At 39.6% G+C, this 18,268-nt stretch overlaps 1 protein-coding gene across 2 annotated transcripts in view; it reads left to right on the top strand.

The window, feature by feature from the left end:
* Window positions 1-18,268, top strand: part of ahsa1b (AHA1, activator of heat shock protein ATPase homolog 1b) — a 59,988-nt gene that overhangs the window by 33,189 nt on the left and 8,531 nt on the right. For both annotated transcript variants that reach the window (XM_069916073.1, XM_069916071.1), the window contains exons 5-8: window positions 5,194-5,282; window positions 11,783-11,911; window positions 15,068-15,169; window positions 15,444-15,495. In XM_069916073.1, the coding sequence (XP_069772174.1) occupies window positions 5,194-5,282; window positions 11,783-11,911; window positions 15,068-15,169; window positions 15,444-15,495 (372 nt within the window). The remainder of the gene's footprint in view (window positions 1-5,193; window positions 5,283-11,782; window positions 11,912-15,067; window positions 15,170-15,443; window positions 15,496-18,268) is intronic.

Consider the following 18,268-nt stretch of genomic DNA (forward strand, 5'->3'; position numbering starts at 1 on the left):
AAGGAATGTTGTCAAAGGATTCATGAGGATGTGGACCAGTTGGAAATGTGGTCAGAGGAAATGGCAAGTGGTGTTTAAACCAGACACTTCGGAAAATCGAATATAAGGGAAATGCATGCAGTAAATGGTGGTAGCTTTGGTGTGCAGAGAGACCATGAGCTGCCAGCCCATGACTCCCTGAAAGAGGTAACACCACTGGATAGGGTGGTGAAGATAATGTATGTCATAGTTTGGCATTGAGAACCAAAGCCAGTTGTGCAGATGTACAAAAGTCTGGTTAGGCCACATCTGGAAAATTGTGTGCATTTCTGTTCATTGCACTTGTATGGAGGCTTTGGAAGAAGTTCATTAGGATGTTACCTGGACTGGAGGGTATTTTCTGGAAGAGATTGGACAAAGTTGAATTTTTTTCTCTGGACTTTGGAGACTGGGGTGATCAAATGTTGAATGCTGGTGGCCATATCTTTAAGTGGAGGGGGTGGTGCAGTTGAAAGGAGATGTGTGAGGTAAGTTTTTTTTTAAAACCCCCCCCCCATAGTGACCGGTGCCTAGAATATGCTGCCGGAGAGTGATAGAAGGAAATATGATAGCAACTTTTAAAAAGCATTTAGACAGGCACATTAATGGGCAGGAAATGGAGGGGTATAGACCACGTGAAAGCAGATGTCAGATTTTGGTTTAATTTTGCATCGAGGTCACCACACACTGTGGGCCATTGGGCCTGTTTTATGTGCCTCACTGATTTTTTTTTTAATGAGATGGCCCTCAATGAAATTGAATTGAAAATGCCAACTATTCTTGTCCTATTAAAGTAAATGTTGGGATCTTTAACCTGACAATTGAACACTGGTGAGAGGTCTTGTGAGTTGGAATCTCAGTAAATCTGTACAAAACAAGAGGTCGAAGTCTTCTTATTGGTAATCTGAAGCATCTTAATGGAAGAAGAAATTATACAAAACTTAAAAATAGAACAGTTACTGTTACAATGCACCAAAGTTGATGGAAGTTGGGTATCAAAAAAAAATTATGTATCCTGCTCATTACCCTTCTCTCAGATTTACCTTGTATTGTAAAATGGTTTTAAACTAGTAAAAGGATTAATATTATTTTAGTTGTAAGTAAGATCTAGGAGAGAAGCCCCAGGACTTGTATCTTTCTGTTTTGACCTGTTATGAACTAACAACCCTTTTAATTTTTGGGACTAAAAGGACTTTGTTAGCACTAACACAGGAACAGCAATGGATCAGCCAATGGTAAATTCAAAATATGTTTTTGAATTAAACTATTAACATTTCCTTATCTCTAAACTTACTTAACCCCACTATGCACAAATGTAAATGTATGTGTGTGTGTATATATATATATATATATACACACACACATATATATATACATATATATACATATATATACATATATATATATATACATATATATATACACATATATATATATACATATATATATACATATATATATATATACATATATATATATACATATATATATATACATATATATATATATATATACATATATATACATATATATATATATACATATATATATACATATACATATATATATATATACATATATATATACATATATATATATATACATATATATATACATATACATATATATATATATATATATATATATACATACATACATATATATATATATAAGTCCCAATTTGAAAAGTCAGTCTTTAAAAGTTCAGCATCATTTTAGTCTTGCTTGAAGGTCTTAAATTTTCAGTTCATAAAAAATTATAAAGTACTTTTAAACATTGTAGCTTCAGGCCTCTTTACTCACAATGTGGCTATTTTCTTCCACAATGAAGTCACAAACCCAGACGAGAGTTAAACAAATGTGGTTATCTTCCATGATGAAGTTGCAAACAACACCAGGGTTAAACAAAGTGGCCATACACAAAAATAGACCCAGTTGAAATCTGTCCTATTTTCCAAAGCGATTGCAAAGTAGACTTCCTTATTTCAAAAGCCATTGATTCGGTGTTCCCTTTTCCCAGAAGTAACACACAACAGCACATATTCTGGTTACTCTAACTCAACCCTTTCTTTCACAAGGTTTCAACCCCTGTGTCACAGGGGTTTTGACTTCTGTACTCTCCAAACTGAACTCAAAATGTCTAAATTATTTATCCAAGTCATGTGACTGTTACATCATCAATTCTTGGAAACCACATGATCAGTTTTATTTCTACCAAAATTCTGTTCCTTTTTCAAAACCGTTCCATATCCATTACAACCTCTGACCTCCTTTTGGTTCAAGAGGCTTAAGTGGCTTTGATTAAAAACAGATGGCTTTGTCAGCAATTCTTGAATAATTAAGACCCACTTGAAATCCATTAGCTGTCTGTCCAAGATACTGCAACTCTGAGAATGAACTCTCTTCTCTGAGTACAATGGTGTATCTGTAAATGTGCTTTGACCTGTGTGACCCTGTACCAGGCCACCGCTAACTTACTAAGAATATGATGCAATATTTTAACTCTATAACTTACTAAGATTTTTATAAAAAATATAGTTTAACATTGAATTAAAGGTTAACACTAATTTGTTGTGGACCAAAGCCTTTAGCAGAACTAACACCTTCAATATAGTTAATCACCATAAACAAATTAAACACTTGTTCTATTAACTTCTAGGTATTAAAAAGAATTTTGCAGGATTCCATATTTGCTCCAGCTGTTCTTTGTGTGTGATATAGTTTTTCCTTAAATGACTTCACTTTAATTTTGTTAAGACCTATACAACTAGAGGGACTTATTGAAGTGGTCTTTGCAGATAATTTGTGCCAATACTGCAATGACACAACCTTCTTTAGGTCATTGACAACTTTCTGTAGTGCCCCAGTTTTGGTATCCAGTCCCAAATAAGGTTGATCTTGTTCATACTGGCATCTTATTCCCATGTACTTGTTCAGATACAAACATTAATGATTCATAGTTGAGAAATGTGAACCAGTTTAAATATTAAACAGCAAGCTTTCCAAAAAAAAGCATATCCACCAAATTGTGAACCAAGAATGCAAATGTTTCAATATCTTCTGGATCTGGGTTGTAAACTTCTACGTATTATGCTTTAAATAGCCTCAGGTACACAAGCTTCCACTGCTCTGAGATAATTGTGTTTAAACGAGATTTCCCCAAGGTACTATGGATTTCTCTTTCACTTTGAAGAAATGTTGTTTGGTAAGTCTTTCAAGTACCCCTAGTGCAGGCGGGTGGCAGAAGAATTTAGGAGGAAATTTGGTTGATGGATTTGAGAGCAGTTTGCAGATAAATGGGGAAGGAGGAGGGTAACTGAGACTGCTGCATCTCACATAGACACAGTAGGCTGGCTTCATGTTTGCTTTTTAGTGCAAGTTTCGTTGACAATAATCAGTGGACCGGGCAGCATCCATAAGAGGGAATAATGCTTCTTGTCCCAGAGTTTCTCCAACATTTTGTGTTACTCCATTTTCCCAGTATTTGCATGTCACATGCTTTCCTTGAATTAATAAACCCCTGTAAGTTGAACTGCTGCCTGATTTTTGGGAGGGTGGAAGGCTTTTTTTGAGTATTTTAACCAAAAAAAAAAAAAATTCTATGCATGTAGTTAATAAACAATTTTATAAAACAATGAGAATTTAAGAGTTTCCTCCCCTTCCATCCTATTCCCTTCCATCCATTCCCTTCCTCCCTAATCCCACCACCACTAAAGATATTTATATAAAGGATATATAGTAATATGAAGATAAAGAAAGAACAGCTACATGGATTGGTCAGAGGATCAAATCCAACACACAGGACGCAACAAGGTTTATATAATCAATTTGGGGAAGAAGATTTACACAGATCTCAAGAGGCTGGAAGAACACCACTACATATTTTAAATTTATATACACGGGCTCCAAATTTGCAGATTGTATGTAATTTTCTCCACAGGGATACACCTTTGAATTTTTGCATTACATTTTCCCATACCCAAATGTGAATCTGATTTCTAAGTCACTGCAATACCCTTCCTAGCTACAGCTAATGCTATTTTAACAAATTTCATTCAACTTGGGTCTTGTTCCTTCTATAATTCAGAATAGAAATAAATCTGGGTTTTGTGGAAATACAATGCCTGTAACTTTTTCTTAAAGCCCAAAAAGGCTTTACCTTGGGACATGACCAAGTTGAATACAAGAATATTTCTGTCTCTCTTCGCCACACCTAATAACATTGATCTGAAAAATCTGATTTTTATTCTGTTCAATTTTTAAGGTGTTGAATATAGCAGTTTAGTTTATCTCTCTCTCTCTCTCTCTCTCTCTCTCTCTCTCTCTCTCTCCTTTCCATTTATTTATTTATTAAATCTATAGGCCCTTTCACATTGGTATTCCACTAAATTGGCCATTCAATGTCCTGGGATGGGAATGGGGGTTTGGCTTTTCACACTTGGCCACCCCTAACTGGGGCAGTGAACCCTTTGAAAGGAGCCATCTCCAGGGTTAGGATTGTTAAACCTAGTATGGGATTCTGGGAAGTGTGGTTTGCATTTGCTTTCTTCCTCCCTTCTTTCCCCCCCCTAATACAAGAGGAGATGACTGGCTGTATAATGTTTCGCCTGAGATTAGGGGAAACAGAAAAGGAACTCTGTGGTGACTTGAAAGAGAGATTATCATCTGGAAAACCCTGATGGGGTGTTTCTTCAGCAAGACACTGAAGTGGCTGATCAGAAGGAATCAGTTTGTGTGTCCAATAAGCAAATTGCTCTGAAAACCAACAAGAACCTTCCTGGGCGATAACCATTTACCTTTCAAGCACCAAAGCCTGGTGAAATTCATAAATTCTGTGCACAGAACAAAAATTGCCTGATACCAATGAACTTGGAGGAGTGAGAAGTGAGATTGGACTGTGAATCAAAGAACCTTTTTGAACTTCTACACATGCGCTTAGAATTAGAAGGGGATTAATAGTAATAAGTTAAAGTTTGATCCTGTCTAGCATTAGTAGAGCTCCAATATTTTAAATAAGATCTGTTTTAAAGTGTTTGTATGTGACCTACACTAAAAAAACCTCCCCCAATTTATCTCCCAAAAACATATCTATAATCTGTTTCACTATGCTATTGTACTCCGTAGTTAACTGACCCAGCACACAAATTTGATCTGTTTTTTTTCTTTGTATTACAGAATTTACTCAGGGAATGATATTGCCAACAATTAATGGAGTTCAAAAGGAACAATCACAATCCAAGCCCAAGATTGATCTGCAGGCCAAGGTAAAGAAACAATAACAATAAATTTATTGATATTTGTACAATAGAAAAATGAACATTGCAATTATGATGTGCTGTAGAACTAGTAAAAAAGTTACAATAATGATCATGTTTTTAAAAAAAATTCAGAAGTACGATAGCACAAACCTAATGTTACAATAGAATCTAACAAAGGAAAAATAGAATCTATTGTAAACCCCTTCCCCTAAACAAGGTTGACATTTAAAAAAAAAAAAAAATTCAAGTGGCATAATCCTGGAGAGAGAAAGCACTTGTCAACTCTAATTTGCTGACTTGCTCCAAGGATCACTGAAATGAAGCTTTTTTTTGAATAAATTTGGCTTCAATCTTTAAAAAAAAAAAAAATCGTGTTGAAATTGAATGGGATTCTGTGCCATACAAAAGCTGCTCGTTTCCCTGCTCTGGAGCTCCCACTTGGTCTATATCATTCAACTTTATGAGGAAAAATACCTTTGTTTGCTTTTCATACCTAGTTAAAATGATCTTTAATTTCTGATGTGCATGTGATACTTTCTGCCTGATTTTTGTGGTGTCCAGATTCTTCAGAGGTTGACTTCCTTTATTGAATCAATTCTAATTGCAGGATTGCTCTCTCTGATGCCTTTGTTTTAACTAAAGTTATTTGTCCAAATTGATTAGAGATATAATGGATTCATCCATGACTACTCAGATCTTAATCTATCCAGACACGAGCGTGTTTATCTGCCACGTGCTCCTAGTGTGGGTTCCTTTTCTTGACCTATTTTAAATGGGTAGTACCTTCCCTCTAGATTCTAGATCATAATATACAAAATATTTGGTCTGTTTACTTTATATATGCCACAGGCTCACCGCCTTCAATTATTCCATTCCTCAGATTGCATCGAATGTGGGAGTTCAGTCCTGGCTAGGTGGTCAAGAATTTGAGTAGTTGGGGACATCTACTAATTTGCTAAATTATATCATGGTGATGGGTTGTATAAAAGAGGGTGATAAGTCATCACACAGGAGGGAGATTTAAAAACTTGGCTGAATAGTGTACTAACAATAACGTCACACTCAAAGTCAACAAAACCAAGGAGCTAATTGTGGACTTCAGGAGGGGAAAAACCAAAGGTGTACAATCCAGTCATCATCAGAAATGGAGAGGGTGAACAAATTTAAGTTCTTGGGAGTCACTATCTCAGAGGACATGCTCTCGTTCCAAGACATAAATTGTTTGTGAAGAAACCACATTGAGGAGTCACGTGATGGAGTAGTGGCCAGTAGAGGAATACCAGCCCCCTCCAGCAAAGAAGAAATAAAGTGAAGAAAATACAAAGTTCAAGAAATACAAAATATAACAAATAAAGTTGTAGAGAAAAGAGAGAAAATGGCACCCGAGAAGGAAAAAGTAAAAAACAACAGGGGGGAAAAAAAAGAAAAGACGCCGGAAGAGAAAGGAGAAGGGCTTACCTGCCTGAAGAAACGGACCTGTTGTGGAGAAGAGAGCCTGTTCTCCGAGGTTGGTGACGACCCCGCAGAGTCGCGACGTCCTGACCGCTGGACTGCAAAAATGGCTCTCTGACCCAAACAAAAGTGCGCAGTGCGCTTACTAAGGAGAAAGAACACTGACGGGAGGGGGGCTCAGCAGAGGAGCGGGCAAACCTAACGCGACCAGCTGGGGGATGCCCGACACCAGGGCTCTCAGCTGGAAGAAGAGGAAAGCGACAGGAAAGGGAGTGAAAGAAAAGAAGAGCAGCAGCAGCAGGAGGCCCAACAGATGAGAGGCCCAGCAGCAACTCATCAGGAAAGTCAGAAGAGACACAGATACAAGGAAGAGAAGAAGACCAAGATCTGCACAGAGAAATAGGTAAAACAGATGGACAGAATATAGATAGATTTTTTCAAGAACAAATCAGAGCATTAAAAGAATGGTTGACATTAGAATTTAGTGAAATTAAAAGAAAAATCAAAAGTACAGAAGAAAAAGTGAATAGATTAGAGATGGTCATGACAGAAATAGAGAAAAGATTAGAAAATGTGGAAGAACGAGAAACGGCTTCCGTAGAAGTGAATGATTTAAGAAGAAAATTGGAAGAAAGTGATAAAAAAGAGTTGTTAGCTCAGAAAATTGATATGTTGGAAAATTGTAGTAGGCAAAACAACATAAAAATAGTGGGCCTGAAGGAAGATGAAGAAGGCACAGACATGAAGGAATTTATAAAAGGATGGATCCCGAAGGTCCTGGGAACGACGGAAATACAGGAAGGAATGGAAATAGAAAGGGCTCACAGAACACTAGCTCCGAAACCTTTTTTCTTTTCTTTGGCTTGGCTTCGCGGACGAAGATTTATGGTGGGGTAATGTCCACGTCAGCTGCAGGCTCGTTTGTGGCTGACAAGTCCGATGCGGGACAGGCAGACACAGTTGCAGCGGTTGCAAGGGAAAATTGGTTGGGTGTTGGGTTTTTCCTCCTTTGTCTTTTGTCAGTGAGATGGGCTCTGCGGTCTTCTTCAAAGGAGGTTGCTGCCCGCCGAACTGTGAGGCACCAAGATGCACGGTTTGAGGCGAGATCAGCCCACTGACGGGGGTCAATGGGGCAGGCACCAAGAGATTTCTTTAGGCAGCTCCGAAACCACAGACACATCAAAAACCAAGATCCATTTTAGTAAAATTTTTGAGATATACAACAAGAGAAAATATACTGGAACGGGCAAGGAATAAAATTAGAGAAGACAATAAACCATTGGAATACAAGGGTCAAAAATATTTTCTTTACCCAGACAAGTTTTGAACTCTTAAAGAGGAAGGAGTTCAATACTGCAAAATCAATCCTATGGAAAAAAAGGTTATAAATTTATGTTAAGACATTCAGCTGTGCGCAGGACAGAAGGAAAGATGAAGAGCTGTAACAAGAATGAAAAATGGCGAGTAAAATATATATAAAGATGTAAAAATAATGTATATAAGAACTAAAGAAAGGAAGGGGAAAAAAAGAGGGTGAACTTTGTTATGTGTTTTTTTTTAAAAAGTCTTTTCGGGGGGGGGTGTTGGCTGGGAGATAATAACTGTCACTGCGAAATCAGTTGACGCTTGCGAGCGGGTTCGCAATCCAAATGGAGTGGGGAGTTGTGGTTGCCTGACAAGGGATAAGGGGCAACTCTGAGGGGGGGGGGAAACATTTGGGGCTAAGGGAATATTGGTTGTGGGAATTGTTGAAGTGAAGAAAGCACATCAATGCCTCTACTTTCTCAGGAGTTTACAGAGGTTTATATGATGTCAAAAACCTTGGCAAACTTGCACAGATGTGTAGTGGAAAGTTTGCTGGTTGGCTGCATCACTCCCTGGTATAGGGGCACCAATACCTGACTGGAAAGCCCTGCAAAAGGTAGTAGACACAGCACGGTACATCCCAACTGTCAAGAAAATCTATGTGGAATGCTGCTGTTTAATTCATCAAGGATCCATACCACCCAAGACATGCTCTGTTCTAGCTGCTGCCATCCAGAAAGAGGTATGGGTGCCACAAGACTCCTACCACCAGTTCTGAAATAGTTGCTACCCCCTCCACCGTCAGACTCCTAAACAACAAAATCGCTCGTTTATGGACTCTTTCTTTGCACATTATTTATTATTGAATATTTATTTTCTGTGTTTGCACTCATTGTTTACCTTGTATAAATTTTGAGTACAGTTTTTTGCATTACCATTAAATGGAAATTCTGCGTTGCCTGCAGGAAAAAGAATCTCAGGGTTGTTCGAGATGTCATGTATGTACTCTGACAAGAAATCTGAACTTTGAGGCACATCAGAGCTTTGCACAATATTAATTGAACAAAACCCATAAGGCTTGTGGGAATCTTTTGATTGCTGATCAAGTTCTACCAGCAGTTATGCTTTTAGAAACAACATTTTCCCTCCTAGTTTTTAAAATTGTAATGCTTTTTAAGGAGGGGGGAAAAAAACCTACAAATCTGATTTCTGGATTGTTCCAACAGCCATACAGTCACTATAAAATTAATGGACTTCCCAAGTGTAACCTAGTGCAGGATCAGAGATTTCCCAATACCAAAGTCAAGGAATCTCGGCAAGCTATTTTATTATTGAATGGAGTCAAAGGGCAGTGTAACATTGAAATGGGGAGTTTGGGACTTTTTTGGGGAGGGTGCAGTCTACTGTGTACCATCTTACTTAGCATTGCACAGCACATACCAATTATTATTGGTCATTCTTTCTTTGGCTTGGCTTCGCGGACGAAGATTTATGGAGGGGGTAAAAAGTCCACGTCAGCTGCAGGCTCGTTTGTGGCTGACAAGTCCGATGCGGGACAGGCAGACACGGTTGCAGGGGAAAATTGGTTGGTTGGGGTTGGGTGTTGGGTTTTTCCTCCTTTGCCTTTTGTCAGTGAGGTGGGCTCTGCGGTCTTCTTCAAAGGAGGTTGCTGCCCGCCAAACTGTGAGGCGCCAAGATGCACGGTTTGAGGCTTTATCAGCCCACTGGCGGTGGTCAATGTGGCAGGCACCAAGAGATTTCTTTAGGCAGTCCTTGTACCTTTTCTTTGGTGCACCTCTGTCACGGTGGCCAGTGGAGAGCTCGCCATATAACACGATCTTGGGAAGGCGATGGTCCTCCATTCTGGAGACGTGACCCATCCAGCGCAGCTGGATCTTCAGCAGCGTGGACTCGATGCTGTCGACCTCTGCCATCTCGAGTACTTCGACGTTAGGGATGAAAGCGCTCCAATGGATGTTGAGGATGGAGCGGAGACAACGCTGGTGGAAGCGTTCTAGGAGCCGTAGGTGGTGCCGGTAGAGGACCCATGATTCGGAGCCGAACAGGAGTGTGGGTATGACAACGGCTCTGTATACGCTTATCTTTGTGAGGTTTTTCAGTTGGTTGTTTTTCCAGACTCTTTTGTGTAGTCTTCCAAAGGCGCTATTTTCCTTGGCGAGTCTGTTGTCTATCTCATTGTCGATCCTTGCATCTGATGAAATGGTGCAGCCGAGATAGGTAAACTGGTTGACCGTTTTGAGTTTTGTGTGCCCGATGGAGATGTGGGGGGGCTGGTAGTCATGGTGGGGAGCTGGCTGATGGAGGACCTCAGTTTTCTTCAGGCTGACTTCCAGGCCAAACATTTTGGCAGTTTCCGCAAAGCAGGACGTCAAGCGCTGAAGGGTGCAGTCTACTGTGTACCATCTTACTTAGCATTGCACAGCACATACCAATTATTATTGGTCATTACAGTGAACAAAACTACTGCCAAAATTGAGTTGGATATGTTTTCGGCATTTTGGTGTTAATTTGAAGTGTAAAGAAATTTCTCTTTTTCTTTCATCTACATCCCATCCCCAAAAGAAAAATTTTCAAGTTGACACTATTCTGAATGCTTGAGGACCGTTTTTAAAACTAAACCTCTACAATTCCTCTCCTGCCAATGCTGGCATAACCGAGTGGTTAGTCCCGAATGAATTTAATAACTGTTCATTTTCGCTAAACTTGTTCAGGTTTTGAGCAATTAGTATGGGAGGGGTGGAAAGAGTTCTGAGATCTTTGGAGCAATTCTGGATGCATTAAAACTGCCATAATCTGCCATCTAATTATTGGGAAATTCTTGATGTTCAGCCTCTGTCTTCTAGTCTGGAATGAAGGGTGAGTATCCAAATTACAAATTTAATGAGCCAGGATTGGGGTTGGGAATGTGGGTAGTTAATGGCTAGAGTCTGAAGTGCATGTTTATTTCCTGGTTTCCTCAAATTCACTAGGTTTGCTTAAAATCTATTACACTTTTGTTTTGGAAAAAGTGAAGAAAGAGCAACAATCCATGTGTCTGGGAACTACCCTTCCAACACTGGCTTTTTTGAATTGTTGTACAAGTTGACTTGCCTGCATAGTATGCAAAACAACTCTTTACTGTATCTTAGTTCAATAAAAATTCAATTCACTTCATTCAATTTTCCTGATGTTTCCAAGGGTGCTGAGTTAGTGGAGCTTCATTCCACTTTCAATCGTTCAGTGCTCTACTGTTGCTTTCATTTGCACAAGAAGATTAATTTAACTAGGGGACAGCATGTTATACAGATGGTTCAGGTTTGGTGAGAGGGGAACTAGGAGTCGAGGCTGAGCTATTTTCATTCAAATATGCATTATCATTTCCACATTCTTTAACCTTTTGGTTTCTACATTGAAAGTAATGAGGTGCTGGGGTCCCAGAATCTCATGGCTAATTATAGTTTGGGGTTTTGGGGAAAGAAAGTGTGATGTAAAATGGTACTAAATGGCCTGTAGAAACTAAATCTGAGAATTTATGCAGGATAAAGTGCCTTCAAATTTAGTGAGCAACAGGCTTTTGCAAATGGTCAGCAGACTCAACCTTTTAGTCTAAAGCTGTCTGAAGTTGAATATTTATTCGTTGTAATTATTAACTACTGGGATAGTTGCCTAGTCTGCTTTGTATAGTTCTCTAATACCTGGAGTTTCTCTTTCCCCGCCGCCACACACACACCAAACTCTTAATTTTTCAGATTGCTACGTCACCGTTGCCTGTCCAGCCTAAGTCGGTTGGGGTTAAGATTCCAACCTGCAAAATTAACTTGAAAGATGAGTTCATGACGTCACCGGAAGAACTTTACAGGATCTTTATTACAGAAGAGGTTAGTGGCATTACACAATCTAAGTGGGTGTTTTTAAAAAAAAATGAAATTGTTGTTCCCATGCATCACCATATGCTTTGAAATTGGGTGGGGGGGGAGAATAAGACTGGCATTCAGGTCTGTGCATGACTTTTTCATCCAAGGAGTCTTGGAGCACATTACCATATAACCAGATAAAATGAAGATCTACATGTACTTTTGCAAGTCTTTTCCTGTCGAAATGCCCACAGGAACTCTCACCATCTGTGTTTTATTTTTCCCAGTTTGCTCTCTGAATTTAATTCCTGTTTGATCAGTTTGGTGGTCATCCTTGCCACATTCTAAAACACTCCCCATGGTCAGGCTTGATGCTTTCTTGTTGAATCCTTTTGTTGAATTAAGGCTGTTTATAATTCAAGATTACTTTATTGTCATGTAATGATGCAATGCAAAATTGCATGCTGTAAGGCAGAAAAAGGCTCTCCATTTGTGTTGCTCAGCACCCCTTAGAGGAAGAGAGAAAGAGAAGTAATGAAGATCTACCGGGACCAATGCCTGAAGAGGGCGCACAAAATCAGTGAACCGCTGCGGACTCGAAAGGCCAACATGGCCTCTTGAATCTTTCCGCCTGATCTGCCATTCTCTTTCTGTGACTCTGAATATTGTTTGTATCTGACTTGGAGCATGCAATTATGGCCACAATGCTGCAGGTGCTGGTTGGGAGGAGGCAGGGCTGTTTCATTTATGATTATGGTCCCTCCTTTTCAGGGTGATCTTCTACATAATTTGAAAACCACATTGATAGCTACAGATTTGAAGATGAGAGCCCCAGCCAAGGCCAAACTAATTTTATCTTACTAGGTTTCAAAGCTGTTTGTGCATTCTACTGCTACAAGCAAGACTTCTCAGTTAGGTTTGGGGCACAGTGCAGGAGGCAAAAAGCCTCAAGTAAAACTTGGCCATAGCAAATATCCCAGAGACTTTTCATCCTCTCAAAGTTTCCTTGCATTTAATAATAGCTCTTGTGAGAACTATTCTGGTAAAATTAAGGCAAGCAGAAATGAGGTGAGTAATTGTTAAAGAAAATAAAATGACTGGAGAATTTTGGCCAAGACATGAAGGAAAATTTTGTGTTTGTACTTTGAGGAATATAAACACTATTAACAATGGTATGAACTTGATTCATGACAACTGATATCAGGAGAACGGACTTGAAGTCCATTGTTGTCAAGCCAGCATCTGAGTTGTCTCATTGCGGTGGTAACTTGCCTGGCATTGGATGATTCTGTCAATTGATTTGGGTGAAGGCGACCAAGAGATCAGAGACCAAGAATTATCTGAGGATAGACTAATTTTGGAGACTTCTTTTCCCTCTGGCATGTGTAAGCATTCTCTGCTGATCCAAGTAATTTGCAATTGGAATCTTCAGGCGCATAGAAATTCAATTTCTGAAGTCCATGTGCATTGAAGGTCATCATTTTTTATTTTTTTATAGATTCAGAATTCAGCAAACAGTTCAATCTTTTACTCACTCCTTTCCCACCTCCCAACTGCCTATTGCTACAAATTCACAAAGTTTATCTTGATATCAGTCATCGTGAGGCCTATGACCCTTACCAAAGTCCCAAAAAAATGATGAATATTCCTCCAAAGAAAGGAAAAAACTTTAGAAAAAAACCCAAAAGAGGAAAGAATCAAAAACCTGAAAGGAAAAGAAAAGCACGTCGTCTGCACTCATTTCCTTTTCCATAGAATGTTATCATTATTACTGTATATTTTGGTATACAAGTAGAGCCGTAAAACCCTAAAAAAAATTCCTCAAAGGAGGAATTATACATCAGATATACTTTTGAGGCCTTCAATTCACTGGGGGGGGGGGGGGGGTGGGGGGGGGGAGAAATCAAATTGACGTCAATTTGCTGTATGCCAATGCTAGAAGCACCTCCCTACTGCCATAACTGCTCTTACCTGGGGCCCTGAGGTTGCCGTCACCACTCCTGCTTGGTAGGCTGAGGTTCCTGCTCCAGCTGGGAGCATGATCTTGGTGCTCCAGCTCTGTGGGCCTTTTCCATTGCTGTCTGTTACTTGCAATTGGGGTGTTTTTATTTTTTAAAAAAAATAATTTAAAAAAAATTGTCCCTGGGAGGCCTAGACAGCCCAAAAAAGGGGGTTGACTTGTATACCGGATATACCATAAAACCCTTAAAATTAGGCTGAAAAATGGGGGTCGACATATGCTGGTTGATTTGCATGCCAAAATATACAGGATGTTAATATATTGTACTTGATTACAATATAGATTTCAGGATGTTAAGTGTATTAAGGTCAATTTATGATTGTGTATTAATCTTTGTTAAACAATTGACAGCTTGAGATCTCCTGCCTTAGAAATTAAGGGAGAACATGTAAAAGTTTTAATTTTCTTGACCACTTTTTAATGTTAAATTTATGGAGTTGACTATTACATGCATGCATACTACTTTTGAGGGCTGAAATTCACACTAGAATCTAAAACACCACAGCAGAAGTCCAAATAATCTCTAAACAAATCAAGAATAGAAACAATGAATGAAAGTAATATGCAAAGTCTGTACATTAAAACACACATCCTACTAAGTAACAAAAACTATAAAGAGTAAAACATTAAAGTCCGCAGACAACATGATTGAAGTAAAAACAAAGGATATGGAGGGAGTGGGAAGAAAGGGGCAGCTCAAAGGAGGAGATGCGTGCTGACCAGGGAGAGGTGTGAAAAAAATGGGGAATAGTAAGGAGTGGTGGGAGAAGAGCCCCTGGGATCCAGCAGCGGAGTCAGACTTGTGGAGGCTGAGGTTGGTGTTGAACTGGCAAGGGAATTGGCATAGATGCTGGTACAGGGGAGATTGGGACTGAGGTAAGTATCTGCATCATCAGAGGTGTTTGGAGTTCCGATCTGCGGGCAGCTGGGGCTGAGACCAGAGTTTGTAGTGGCTGAGGTGAGAGACGAGGGTTGACTTTTACGCGAATGACTTGTACAGAGTATATATGGTAATTCCTCTTGAATGTGTTGAAGGCTGTCTTGATTACTTGCACTTAAGTAATACAGTTCATAATTGTAATTACTCAGTGATTTGAGAAATATTTCCTTCAAGACTAAATTGATTGGTTCTAAACCTTGACTCCATCTTCTTATTTCAGCTTATCCAGGCTTTCACACATGCACCAGCTGTTGTAGATGCTGCAAAGGGAGGAAAATTTCGATTGCTTGATGGGAGTGTCAGCGGAGAATTCTTGGAACTGGTGAATATCTGCATTTTGTATCCTTGTTACAAAGTGGAGCAGCACCTGGAGGAAACCTTCATGGATATAACCAGAACTTGCAGGCAGTACCAGATTCAAATCCAGATTGCTGTAATACTGTTGCATGAACCCTACTGCCCAAAATTAATCTCAGCTAGCTTACTTTTCTAAAGAGCAGTTTCTGAATTGCATGACTGTTTAAGATGTTTGCTATTAGTACAGTGTGGTGGTGTGGAAATGTTGATAACTATGTTGGTTTAATTTTGCTTGCTAGGTTTCTGAGCAACGGATTCTTATGAAATGGAGGTACAAGTCGTGGCCAACTGGTAAGTTTGTGGTGTTTAATTGTTGACTATGAATTTGTGTGATTGGCTATTAGCTTTCCAAACTTGAGGTCAATTGCTCAATATTCCTTTGCAGAATTTATTTTCTTACTAAATCTCTAGCAGTTTAAAATGGCATTTGTGCATTCAACATTGAGGAAAAATTCACACCTGTACAATGACCTTTTCTTAATTTTCCCCTGAATGTGGAAGGTAATTTACAAAGGGGAAGGGGGTACTAGAACAATTCACTTTAAAGTGAAAAAGCATGAGATAGCATTAGAATTGGGGAAGTAGTTAGCTGATTATAGGTCAGTAAGCCTTGCGCTGATAGGCAAGAAATGATTAGAATGTAAGAAATAGAAGCAAATGTTAGGTGAACTCACTGAGCTGACTTTGTTCTGTGTGAACAAGCAAGCTGCCTTCCAAAGACTGGTCAAGTATATGGCAATTGTGACTTTTCAGTGTAAAAGGGGCTATAATTTTAGACATTTTTTATAAGATCCCCTCTCATTCTTCTAAATTTTAGTGAGTGCAGTCCCAGACGATTCAATCTCTCCTCATAGGTTAACCCCTCTCATCTCTGGAATCAACCTGGTGAACCTCCTGCACTGTCTCCAAAGCCAGTACATCCTTCCTCAAGTAAGGAAACCAGAACAGCACGCAGTACTCCAGATAGGGCCTCACCGGTACCTTGTACAGTTACAATGCAACCTCATGCTTCTAAATTCAATCCCTCGAACAATGAATGACAAGTCCTGCATGGAGATGATTCTTCAGGATAGAATCTGTTGACTTTTGTTGAGGATAATCAGCATGGCTTTAGGCAGGGCAGGTCTTGAGAATAATTTCTTTAGAGGATGTGATGAAGATTGAGGTATGGCGGTGAATGTTGTCAACATGGATTTCACATAATATGACAAAATCTTTCATGATGGGCCATTAGAAGAGTAAATGACAATAGCTTGATTGGATTCAAAAGTACCAATAGTGCAGTCATACATAAAAGGGAGTAGTGGAAGAATATTATTCAGACTAGAGCTATGTGACTTGATGGATTAGTTTAATTTGACAGAATGTCAATAGAGATATGGTGGGTCAAAAGGCCTAATCTGCATTAATGGGACAGAATTGGAGAAGATTAGTACCCATGTTCCTGAGAGTCAGTATCCAGAAGACTTGGAACATAGAACATTACACAGTACAGTCCCTTTGGCCCATGATGTACTGACAATTTATAAGCCATCGATCTAATCCTTCCCTATCTCACACTCATAGCCCTCTATCTTGCTTGCATCCATGCACCTAAGAGTCTTTCAAAGTTCCATTTCCACTAGTCTCCACCACTAGCAAAGCATTCCAGGTACCAAATACATTCTTGGGAGGGGGGGGTGTTAAACATGCCTCTGTCTCTCCTAAATATTCCTCCCCTCACAGTGTACAGGTGTCCTCTGGTATTTGCTACGGTCACCCTGGCATTCTTACCTTCACAAGCTCGGTATTGCATCCAAAAATTGGAACATCCACCATTTAGCTGTAGAAGGTGTTGAAGTGCCAGTTGATGACGATGTGGTCCAACAATAATCATGGCTTTTATTAGCAGAAACTCATGGTTCAATAATTAAAATCAATAGGTGCATATACAGTTATATCTAAGGGGAGTGTCCTTAACAGTAGAGATAATGCACAGCCAATGTTTGTACAGCAAGGCTCGCCAGAGGGGAGACGGGCAGCTTGGCAGACATTTACATCAGTCTCCCCCTGGCAGAAGAAGGGTTAAAATCAAAAGGACAGCTGCTAGGAAAGACTGAAGCAAGTGATACATGGATACCATGTTTGGCATTCTATCAGGAATTAAGAGTGGCATGTCAAAGTGGTAGCAATACGGTAGTTATGGGGGACTTCAACATGAAGGTGGACTGGGATAATCAGACGGGGGCAGGAACACAAGAGAGCGAGTTTATAGAATGTCTACGAGATACTTTCTTGGAAAAGTTAGTGGAGGAACCTACCAGGGGGAAGTCGATTCTGGACTGGGTGCTGTGCAGCCACGCAGACTTAATAAGTGACCTTGATGTAGGGGAGCCATTAGGGAATAGTGACCATGGTATGGTTACTTTTAAGCTGCAATTAGAAAGGGAAATGGAAAGGAAGTCAGAAGCATCTGTACTTCAGTTAAATAAAGGGAATTTTGCAGCTATGAGGGAGGAGCTATCCAAAATAAAATGGGAAGATACACTAGCTGGGAGGACAACTGGGGAAAAATGGCAGGTTTTTATGGACATTTTTCACAGGATTCAGGACAAATTTATTCCAAAGTGGAGGAAAGGCTCTAGGAGATGCAAATGGCAGCCCTGGCTAACTAAGGAAATCAAGTGCATTATCAAGTCCAAAGGGAGTAATTATAAGATAGCGAAGTGGAGTGGGAAATTAGAGGATTGGGAAACCTTCAAAGAACATCAGAGGGTAACTAAGAAAGCCATAAGAGACGGGAAAATGAAGTACGAGAGTAAATTAGCAGATAATATTGCGGAGGATAGCAAAAGCTTTTTTAAGTATGTGAAGAGGGAGAAATTGGTTCGGTCTAAAATTGGCCCTTTGAAAATGGGCAAGGGTGAAATTATTACCACTGGAAACAAGGAGATGGCAGAGGAATTTAACAAATACTTTGCAACTGTCTTCACCAAGGAGGATATAGGTTGTAGTCAGTTAGGGGGTAGTGGTCATGCGGTACCAAGAGACTTGGGGAACTTTACTGGGGAGGTAGGGGATCTAA

The sequence above is a fragment of the Narcine bancroftii genome, chromosome 2 (assembly GCF_036971445.1).
Source record: "Narcine bancroftii isolate sNarBan1 chromosome 2, sNarBan1.hap1, whole genome shotgun sequence".
In the NCBI taxonomy this organism is placed as follows: Eukaryota; Metazoa; Chordata; class Chondrichthyes; order Torpediniformes; family Narcinidae; genus Narcine; species Narcine bancroftii.